Below are 11,524 nucleotides of genomic sequence, written 5' to 3' on the forward strand. Positions count from 1 at the left end.
TATGGGTAACAAAAGCGATCGCAAAGCATATCTTTGCTAACTTTTTGAGCATAAAGACTTTTAAATAGGAGACTTCTTGAATTGCATGCCACATGCTTGAATTACTGAATGTTCTTTGTGTATGAAATTGAAACTTCAGTATCTAAATAATCTTTTGAAAGGTGATCACAAAATCAGAGATGATTGAATACTATGATGTGAGTGGCTGTTATGTTCTTCGTCCTTGGGCTTATGCTATTTGGGAAGCTATCAAGAACTTCTTCGATGCAGAGATCAAGAAACTTGGAGTGGAAAACTGTTACTTCCCCATGTTTGTGTCCCAGGCTGCCCTAGAGAAAGAGAAGACTCATATTGCTGACTTTGCTCCTGAGGTACACTTCAAAACATTATTTTAATCAGAGTACAAGAAAACCCAACCACTTAGTTTGCAGCTGAGTATGAAAGTAACGTTTGTTTCAAACTTGGGGTTTTTTTGAATTTTTTTTTTTTTTTTTTTTTAAACTCCCTCCCCCTTTTTTTCCCCCTTCCTTTAGGTTGCTTGGGTCACAAGATCCGGGAAAACAGATCTGGCTGAACCGATTGCTGTACGTCCCACAAGTGAAACAGGTAGACCTTGTTTCATGCAGTTTGGCTGTAAGGAAGACAGTTAGAGGTATAGTGTAGCTGATAGACAAGCATCCCTTTTGAAAAGCGGAAACCCATTCTTCAGAATGCTTTCTATAACTCCGTGTCAAAATTTCCTAAATTTGCTGCTGCTGCTTGTAGCAAATGTCACAACACTATACATTCCCTTAAATGGACTTTTCTAGGAAATGTACACTCTAGAAATTTTTCCATTAATATCCTGAACACTGATTTGCTTTGACTGAAAAACACGTTTGATTGTCTGTTTTATATTGTTTATAAGAAAATTTCTTCATCTCATAATTCACTTCAGTTTTGCATGTACTTTGACTATAGCTGTGAAACTAGCTTTTACTAAAATTTCTTCTGAGTAATTTAAACAAACATTTTAAGACCTAAGACTGGATGAGTTTTTAATTGAATCAAGTATGGTATAGCATCCTGAAAGCTCGAGGTCAGTGAATTTTTATTTGTGAACCTAGGTGTATTTACATACCCTAAGCCAGTGACTCAAACACAGTGTCATTAGATATTAAGCTTTGGATTGTACTTTGACCAGCGTCAAGCAAGCTCTTTTGCAGAGACACTGGATGAAGTGAAACTACTCCTTTCAGTGAAAATATTATGTGTTAAGGCAAAAAATGTGTTTTAAAGAGAATTAAACATAAAAGCATAGTTGTCACAGCAGAGAATTTTATGCTTATATGTAGCAAAAAGAAAGGTTTAGCATAAACTGGCTGTGTTGTGCAGAGACCCAAAGCTGCTTTCTTTTTACAGTCATGTATCCTGCCTATGCAAAGTGGGTGCAGTCACACAGGGATCTTCCTATCAAGCTTAATCAGTGGTGCAATGTTGTGGTATGTCCGTACACGATTTCTGAGTAACTGCTGTATCATAAGTAGGACAATTATTCTATGTGGACATGGCATAATGATACTAATCACAGCATATATTTCATGGCAAAAGTATGAATGTGGTTTATGTGATTTGTTTTTCTCACTGTTTTTAATAAAACATACTTTATCAATGTATATTTTTTATTATATTGTTTAAGTAGAAATCTGTGAATAGTTGGCTTTTTATCTTTTATTCAGAATTTTCTAATACTTATTTATAAACATTATTTTTAACAATAATTTGACACTTTAGTGTTAATTATGGTGTTCAGTTTTTTTATTTCCCCCCCTCCAGCGTTGGGAGTTCAAACATCCCCAACCTTTCCTTCGTACTCGTGAGTTCCTTTGGCAAGAGGGTCACACAGCATTTGCAACATATGAAGAAGCAGCAGAGGAGGTAAAAAGCAAATGTGCTGGTGCTTTCTGAAAGAAAGTTACGTTACTCCATAGCAACATAAACAAATCTTTTTACTAGAACCTGGTAGAAATCTGTCTCCTTTTTTGGGAGCTCTCATGAAAAATGCCAAGTATACTAGAACCCATTGTTTTTTTTCAGATGTAACCTATGTCTGAGGCTTTAGTCTCTTCAAACATTATAGGGAGTTTGAAGAGTGTGATATATAAAGAATGCTTTCCTTAAAAATGATTTTCCTTAAAAATCCTTAAAAACCTGTTTTTCCTAAAAGTCTAAATAATGCGTTCACATGTTAACCGCTAGAAATTTTAGCACTTCCTTTGCCCGAAAGACAGATGTTTAATTGAGTATCATGGCCTATCTTTATTTACTTAGCAGATGTTCAAACTTTTAGGTGGAAACTAGAAGTCAGTATAGCCATTGGACTGGCATTTCTGCAGTGACTTTTGTTTTCTGTCATGGTTTATAGTTGCTCTTTGATTCACAGAAAATAACAGCCAAAGTTTAAAGCAATTGAAGAAATCTTGTTTTTTAATCACAATCTTGAGAAAGTGTTAAATTTTTAAGACTTTAGACTCTGGCATATAAAAATATTTCATGATTTAGCAAGTACTGAGTAATTCTTAAGACAGTATGTTCATCATAGGTGATGCAGATACTTGATCTGTATGCTCAAGTGTATGAAGATCTCCTAGCAATACCTGTTGTGAAAGGAAGGAAGACAGAGAAGGAGAAATTTGCTGGGGGTGATTATACAACCACTGTAGAGGCATTTATATCTGCCAGTGGAAGAGCTATCCAGGTATTTATCTATTAGAAGAATATTTTTTTTCAGTAAATACAGTAAAATGGAAGCCTTAAACTGATGCTTGATAGACTTAACTTTCCATTGAGTAGAATTTTCTGTGTTCAACTATTTCAGGGAGCAACGTCGCATCATCTAGGGCAGAATTTCTCAAAGATGTTTGAAATTGTGTTTGAAGATCCCAAGAAACCGGGAGAAAAACAGTTTGCTTATCAAAATTCCTGGGGCATTACAACTCGAACTATTGGTGTAATGACGATGATTCATGGAGATAACATGGGATTGGTGCTCCCACCTCGAGTAGCCTGTGTTCAGGTGTGTAAAAATGCCTTAAACTACCATTTTGTTTCCTTTCCTGTCTTGGAATTCATGAGCATTTCGTATTGGGCACCTGGAAGACTTAACATAGGATAGGAGCTGTCTGATTAGAGAGCATGCTTTATGAAGTTAATACAAATCATTAGGGTACTTACAGTGGACAAGCTCCCTTTAATAGTCCATCTATTTAAAATAATTTTATCTGTATCATTTGGATGAAAAGGGAAATGTATCCTTTACTTCTGAGAACTTGAAAGAAGTCACTGGGACATAGGGCCACAATATTGTTTTTCAGTTTTTATAGTAACTAGGAGCTAATTTTCTTATAACATAAATTACATGCCATGTTATATTGCAGGTTGTAATTATACCCTGTGGTATTACAAATTCCCTTTCTGAAGAGGACAAAGAGGCTTTATTGAAGAAATGTAATGAATATCGTAATAGGCTGCTTAGTGTTAATATCCGTGTACGGGCTGATTTAAGAGACAACTATTCACCTGGTTGGAAGTTCAACCACTGGGAACTTAAGGTACGTTTCTTTCCAGGAGGTGTTTTGAAGCGTATATGTGGGGTATGTATAAGGCATGTTATGTGTGCCTTGTATTCTGAAGGCAAATATTTTCTCTAAATGAAGAATTGCTGCCTGATGATCAGTGATCACTTTCATTAATAAATGAAGAAAAGATGTTTTCTGAGACTTGTTCTGTTTGCTAGGATTTGCTTGTCACTAGCAATTTTTGAACTTCCAAGTCTCCACTTTATGTACCTAGAAAATGAAATTAATAGTACAAATTACTTGCATGTTTAAAAATTTGGACTAATACTTACGTGTCTCCAGGGTCACAACAGTGGAACAGAGAAGATAAACCTGTACAGCATCAACAAAGCAAGGAACAATTTTTTTTGTTTCAGAATTACCATGTTCCCCTCCTATAGTACTTGAGAGGAAAAGTTCTGCTTCATCAAATACAAGAGGCTTTTGTAAAACAAAAATAGTGAACAGAATGAAGCAATGGTAATTAGAAATTGAATAATGTATTGGGTGATGTTATGAGATCGTATTTTCGTTCTGAATTTGAAATTAGTTTCAATATATTAATCTTCAATGTAAGACCAAAAGGGTTGTCAAGCATTGGAACAGGCTGCCCCAGGAAGCAGTGGAGTCCCCATCCCTGGAGGTAGTTAAAAGATGTGTAGATGTGATGCTTAGGGACATGGTTTAGTGGTGGACTTGGCAGTGTTAAGTTAACGGTTGGACTCAATGATCTTAAAGGTCCTTTCCAACCTAAATGATTCTATGATAGAAGCTCCCTGAGTTGTTGAAAGTTCCCATTGTGTCCAAGTTCTCTTCCCTTTGTGTAACCTTACATTTATTTTTTAAATGGAGCTCTAATACCATGAATCCATGGTGGGAGACTTCTTAAATAAAATTAGGTTTATCAAGGAGGCACAGCATGGGGTAACCTTGATGTTTTCTTATAAAATCTACTAATGTGTCTAGCATAATACATAAACTGCATCTTCAGGCTAATTGCAGGCAAAGTGCACTCATTTCATTGAGTACTGATTAGAAATTTCATAGGGTAAAAAATACAAGGGTGCTGGAGTAAGAAGTACAAGAAAGAACTGGAAAGTATTTTGCCTTATGTACTTTTCAGCCTAGCAGATTTCTGATGTTAGCTCCAAAAAGAGCCAAGTCATTGGTACTTGTTTTATAATGTCTGGTATTATTAGTTCCATTGCTCTTTCTTAGGAAGACTTCCTACGTGACCATTAGGCATCCTTCTTTCACTGGAAAGTAGCATTATAATTAGAAATACTAGATATTTTCCAATGAGTTTTAATTATGGAGACAGCTTTTTTGTATGCCATAAACTTGTTCAGTTTAAATTGCTTGTTAATTACAGTTTTGAATAGCTTTCTATGTAGCTTTGCAGTAGAAGTAGGTATTTCACCCGTCAGACAGGTTTTACTATCTTACTCGTCTTTTTAGCATAAATAAGGGTGGAGGAGGTATAGGGAATCTTTTGGAAGCTGTGAACTTGAAGATACGTAGATGTGTAGAAAGCTTGGGTAAATGTCTTTGCTTCTCCTGTTCACCTGTTGAACACTGTAGAATGTTTTTAGCTTTTAGCTTTTTAGCTTACCAATTAGATTTCCCTTGGGGGGGCGGAGCGGGGAACCCAACACCAAAACGCACTCTCACTTAGTCTCTTCATTTCCCATGAAGGAATGTGTACAGCTTGGGACACACGTTAGCAGGATGTAGAGAAAATAAGTTAGACTGAGTAGACTCTTAACTGACTAATAAAATGGAAACTCTTTTTGAGTGAAGAGAGTGTGGATGGGAAAGACAGAAATGCATAAAAGCAGTGGAATATATGCTGATTTTTTTTCGAAGAAACTTAAATGTGTAAAGTGATTCCATATTAAGACTGGGCTTTAGAACAACAAAAAAGAGAGAGAGACAATGAACTCTTCTAAGAATGACTTATTCATTATGAATCCTAACTCTTTTTAATGAAGGGTGTTCCAGTCAGGGTTGAAGTGGGACCACGAGACATGAAGAGCCAACAGTTTGTAGCTGTTAGAAGAGACACAGGACAGAAGCTGACCTTTTCTGAACATGAGGCAGAAGACAGACTGAAGCAGATTTTGGAGGAGATCCACGCTAACCTTTACAACAGGTAAATTGAGAGGTACAGTAAACACGGTGCAAATCACAGATGCACTTTACCTGTCAGAAGAATTTCTCACACTATTGGTTCATCTATGCAGAAAGACAGGTTAGGCCCATCTTTCTGTTTGTGATGTTTCTTTTTTCTGCCTCTGAAACTTGTTCACATACAGTGATAGAAGTTTCCTATTGCGTTCATGAAACGGAATGTTAAAGGTTGTGAACTTCTTTTTAAAAATACTTCTGTGAACTTATGTAAAGTATTAATAAACAAAGACACCATAAATAGCTCATGGGATAATAATGCACAGGATTTGTTCCTGAAGGATGCTTTTGGTAGGGAATTTTGAAAGATACAAAGTTGTCCAAGAAACTTCAGTAGTTGAAGTTCTGTGTTCAGAAGTGTATTTTAAGACCCTGTGTCCTATTGACTTCCATAGTATTGTTTTCTTATAAGCAATCAAATGCTTTTGGAACTGTTATTTGCACTTACTGCATATGCCAAATCCCTTGCATGTTTGTCATTGCAAATTGTTGTTCATAAGGACACCGAGAAAGAACATGGTGCTAATCTAGCACCATGGCAGATGAGTTTTCCTACTTTCTTCTGTGGTGATCAAAGTTGCTTACAAGCAGAATATTTTTACCTAGTTAAAAAGCATTTTGCTATTTAGATATAGAACATAATTAAAAAAGAAAAATCTACATCTATAGTACTTACCTGTTTCTATCTACAGCTGGTCAGTGTTGAACTAACATGCACAACCGTGTGAATCAACGTGGTGAAACGTGCAGCAACCTGCAGAACAGCCCATTGGCAATTAATCAAAATTTTATCTCTTTGAGGGCAGAAGTAGAAGAAAGATATAACCTGATTAGGAGGATTTGAATGAATATATAGCTTCTCTTCATGTAATTTTCTGTTTTGACTGACTCTGAAAACTTAGTTCATTTGGCCAGTGAGGTTATGTGCATAAATCTGCCTTGACTGAGGTTTTTTTTCCCTTTTCTTAGAGCTTCTGAGGACCTAAAAAGTCATATGGTGGTGGCCAATACTATGGAGGACTTTCAAAAAGAGCTTGATTCAGGAAAGGTAAGGAAATTTATGTCATTCTATCCCAGTAAGTACCATCACACACTTTCTGTCCCTTACAAATAATTAGAGGCTAGAAAATTCAAAGCTTATATATAAATACTGTTGTGGTTTTTATAGAACTCTCCCCTCACAAGCAGATGAAGCCTCTACTGTAGAGCTGCATAAAAATTAATTAGCTTTTCCAAAATCTGTGACAGACACTGCTTTCTTATTTTGCTAAAATACCATATTTACTAAACACGGTGTTTCAGGCTACCACCATTCGAAATTTAGTCCTATGCTAGAGCTGACAGCCTATCTTGAAGTGACTTACAATGCTGCAGTTTGGTAATTTGCATTTAAAGTGTTACATTTTTGTCAGAAAGTGCTTTTCAGAGAGATTAATGTAAATATTTTATTCAGATTAAGATAACATCACTGTCAATATTCTAATGCAGACAGTGAAAAACACTGGTCAAATCTCTTAATGGGGTTCAAGTAAGAGTTTAAAGTACGTGCTATTTACGTCAAAGAAGTTTTGCCTTTGTGACCTGAGTAGAAGTCATTGGGTTCATTGAGAATTACTGCAAGTCAGAAACCTCCTTGGGTTGATAGTAAGAATAACCCATAATGTGGATGATTGAGCTCTACTGATCTAGACATCTGTGAAAAATTTGAAGTTCTGGCAAAGTATTTGAATTTTAGATGGGGGATTAAGTGTTCAGTAGAGAAATGAGCTGCTGCTTCTTTTTCAGAAGTTCTTAACCCTGAAATTCTGTCACAAACCTCAGCTTGTAAAATTGTTCATATATTTAGATTAATGTGTTCAAGTAGTAGGATCCCTGGGATCAACCATTAAGGCTGTGTACTTTATAGAGAGAGATCGGGGGATTTGTCTGCCATTTAGATCTACTCCTGAAAATTTCAAAATTTCTGATGGAAAATGCACAAGTGCCAAGAATTCATAGTACTTTTGTTAACTACAAAAATAGTTTTAAGTTATTCTTGGTTAGGCTTGACCTTCCATCACACTCTTTTCTTGCATTCTATTGCACTTAAATTCAATTTATAACAAGATTTAAAGGAATAATTATGAACTTCAGAGAAGGGACTGATTTAGCATGCTTATGAAGTTGAGGATACAGAGTTTTTAGACATTCGGTGCATAGGTGCTAGAATAGTAGTACTGCTTTATTTTCCTCTACAAAACTAAATACAAGTGTGAAGTATTCCGTTTCCAAACAGCTTAGGGTTCTTCCTAGTGACTGCAAAGTATCATTTCCTTGGTGCAAGTGTCTCTAAAGCATCTGATGATTCTGGTGGTAGATTTAAAAAACAAAAATTTTTAGTCTTTGCTTAACAAATAATTGTGCTCTGCATAGATGTTCAACTAGTACTACTGCTCTCATGTATTGTAATTTCAAGATGTGCCACCACGTATCTTTCACTTCTGAATTAAACAAGCACTCTGAAACTATGCTTGACTGTCTTCAAGATAAAGGAACAGTTGAGGAAGACCAACTCTTAAAAAAATCTTAAGAGATGCAGTGAACTTGTATGTAAGAATAAACTGAAATGGAGAGTCAAGCTCATTCCAAGAGCAGGAATGGAATGTGAAGCCAATTCTGTATTTGTACATGCAAACAAATTATTATCCTTTAATTCTGATGAAATACTGTAGAACCCCCTTTCCTCTCCTCCTTCCGCAGAGGTTCCAAATGATACCCTCTGCTTATGGAGACGGTAAAATGCCTGGTCTTCAATGTCCAACACTTACTGTCATGTACAGCTAGATTCCAGAGAGGGACAACAGAATTGGATTATTTGTATTATGTTTAGAACTAATATAATCTAGTTAAACTTGGAAATGTGAACAAATATTTTTACATTCCAAGTTGGATACTTGCACCATTTTGGTACGTAGGTTATATAAGTTTATTATAATTGTCATATCTGAATTGAAAAAAATGATGTACGTCATTTTATGACTGTTTCACTCTCTACCTATATCTGTTGTATGGACAAAATTTTATAGCACATGTATTCTGTAATTTCTTGAAATTACACTGTGTTAGCACTGACTACTGTTTAAGAAGAAAATTTGTAAGCTGAAGTACTCCTGCTTAATTCCTGTTGCTGTTTTCCCGTTACTATAATTGCAGTGTAGACTATTAGCTTTTTAAAAATGCAAACTTCTTCTGTGTTCTTTTACACTGCATGCAAAGTTTAGCTGAAACTCTAAGAATAATTGCAAGATTAATGCAAGAACAGTAGAGTGGTAATAATTCCTTTTTTCGGTTGCAAGAAAGTGAAGCTATAAAGTGAAGTCTAATAAAGGTGTGTTCCAGTTCAAGGCAAATTGAGAATTTTGCACTAAGAATGTAAATTTGTTGAAAGAAAGCCTCAGATCAGCAAACCTTATTCACAGTTTGGATAGAATTAAAATGACTGTGAAGGCTGAAGTTAGTAGCTGTTGTTGCCCGCAGCTATTAGCATCACATGAGTGTTCAAATGTGTGTAGGGGGTGCCTTTTTAACAGTAATCATATTTTTTAGTAGTAAACAGAATTTTCACTGTGAAGGTCCATTAAAAATGAAAAAAATCAGTAAAGTGGAATATAAAACTTGGGAACAGAGATTTGCTACAATAGCTAAGAGTAGTATTGGGAAGAGTGTATGAGATTATCATTTCAACTTTACTTTCTCAATTTTCTTCAGTTAAGCTAACTGAAGGAAACAGCAGGAAAATACGCACCACTTCCTGCCGCCCCCAAGAAAAATGTGCTGTTGGCGATTCTGTTTTCTTAAAATATGTATGTCCTTGTGTTGTTTGGAAAATATGAAAATCCATAGTCATAGAATTAAAATGGAAACTTTGTTAGGAAAGCACTATGTTGCAGTATGTAAGCAAGCATTTGTTCTGCAGTTTGAGAGATTTAAACTTTTCCTGAAAAACAGACTATTTCAGGAGAAGACAGTATTTATACTTTCCACAGAAGGAAGATATATTGGGTTAAAAAAAAAAAAAAATCAGCACCCTGACTTGATTTAAATGCTGCTTTGGGTTTGTGTAGGTTTTTCCATGCTGCACTATGGAGAGATGACTGTGCTTATCGATTTCTCTGACAAGAAAGAGCTATTAAAAGTTAATTGTAGCAATTGGAACTTTTGCCACTTTGAGTGTATTTGAGATCTTAAGGTTTAGGAATCTTCCAGAGACAAGGATGATTTTTTTTTAGATGTATAACTGTGATTTTTTTTTTTTCCCCTCTCCCCATCCTCTTCCCCCCGCTTCAGATTGTACAAATCCCTTTTTGTGGGGAAATTGAGTGCGAGGATTGGATCAAGAAGACCACTGCCAGGTAAAATATAACTGAACTGGAGAGTATCTACCAAGATCAAAATCAAAATGTTTTGAGTTTAAAACAGGAATGTAAGATGCCTCTGGATGTAACACTGATGTACAGTCCTCACCCTTGACTCTTGCTGTCCTGCATAATTCAATATATTTACTCCCTTAGTTCTGAAACTTTCAGACTAATTTGTGTGCTTTTGAGATTTTATGTATAATACACTTCATTGCACCTTTAAATAGAAGTATTTATTTATGAATATGCTTTTATTTCAGGGATCAAGACCTTGAGCCTGGCGCCCCATCCATGGGAGCAAAAAGCCTCTGCATACCTTTTCAGCCTCTCTGTGAACTACAGTGTGGGGCAAGATGTGTCTGCGGCAAAAACCCTGCCAAGTTTTACACCCTATTTGGTCGTAGTTACTAAATTGTTAGTGAAAGCACCTTCTCCTTTATCTGTGAATTGAACTTTTTTTAATAAGACTGAAATAGCCCCCAAACTTAATCAGTTTTGCGACTTTTTAAATGATTCAAAAAACAAAGCCATAAACCATAAACCCTGCCCCAATTATCAGTCTTAGGCTAGCAGTAATTCACAGACTTTTCTGTAAACATCTCTAATAATAAACATGTATTGTGAGCTGTAATATGCTTTGGGTTTTTTTTCTATGTTGCTCAATGGGGAGGATAGGTATTCTTTGCTTGTATCTTTTTTCCGTTTTGGTGCATATATTTTCTTGTACACTGAGAAAATGTCTGAAAGATTGGAGAGAATGTCATAAACAGTCTACAGTACAGTTTAGTGTGCCGACATAAACTTTATAGATAAAACATCTGCTTTTAATTTTGCCTTCAAATTTTTCAATTTTCAGTACAGACTTGCTGCTAACTTGTTGGCATGGTAAATGCTACCCTTTTTGAAAACTCCATCTGGAGCCAGGTGTTTCAAGGAATATTTTCCCCCCATCATAAAACAAGTTTGAAAGGCTATCTTAGATTAAATGCCACATTGTTAGCAAGATGCAGGTGAATGCCATTTCTTGCAGATATTTTGCAAAGTCCCATTTCTCTTGTCTTATAAACTGGCATTTTATAGCTGTCTCATGGTGATACTGCAATGAGTAATGCAAAGGCAATCTGAAGAGAAGTGTTTTCAGTGCTAAGGATTTTAGGCTGTGGTTATACCTGTAACATGTTCCATAAGCGCCTTTTGCTTTTCCTGCACTTACTATGTGTTGCTTTAGCAGAGAAGGCTGGATGCTGCAGAGTTATGAAATTATTTAAAAAAAAAAAAAATTATTTCCACTCTGAACATAGGATTGAATTAAAAAATTAGAGCTAGTCGTGGCACAAAATAACT

The 11,524-nt window shown here is 35.7% G+C and overlaps 1 protein-coding gene across 3 annotated transcripts in view; it reads left to right on the plus strand.

Annotated features, from left to right (window-relative positions):
* Positions 1–10,765, plus strand: part of EPRS1 (glutamyl-prolyl-tRNA synthetase 1) — a 43,993-nt gene extending 33,228 nt beyond the window's left edge. For 2 of the 3 annotated variants that reach the window (XM_082307497.1, XM_082307498.1), the window contains exons 22-32: positions 162–371; positions 534–606; positions 1,402–1,481; positions 1,816–1,917; positions 2,582–2,737; positions 2,858–3,055; positions 3,417–3,590; positions 5,588–5,748; positions 6,753–6,831; positions 10,110–10,174; positions 10,441–10,765. In XM_082307497.1, coding sequence (XP_082163623.1) covers positions 162–371; positions 534–606; positions 1,402–1,481; positions 1,816–1,917; positions 2,582–2,737; positions 2,858–3,055; positions 3,417–3,590; positions 5,588–5,748; positions 6,753–6,831; positions 10,110–10,174; positions 10,441–10,591 — 1,449 coding nt within the window. In that variant the 3' untranslated portion in view covers positions 10,592–10,765. Of the gene's footprint in view, positions 1–161; positions 372–533; positions 607–1,401; positions 1,482–1,815; positions 1,918–2,581; positions 2,738–2,857; positions 3,056–3,416; positions 3,591–3,973; positions 4,077–5,587; positions 5,749–6,752; positions 6,832–10,109; positions 10,175–10,440 lie in introns of those variants that run through there. The other variant, XR_014227735.1, reaches the window with a different exon arrangement.
* Positions 10,766–11,524: the final 759 nt, after the last annotated feature.

This window comes from Platalea leucorodia (genome assembly GCF_965183815.1).
Source record: "Platalea leucorodia genome assembly, chromosome: 3".
Taxonomy (NCBI): Eukaryota; Metazoa; Chordata; class Aves; order Pelecaniformes; family Threskiornithidae; genus Platalea; species Platalea leucorodia.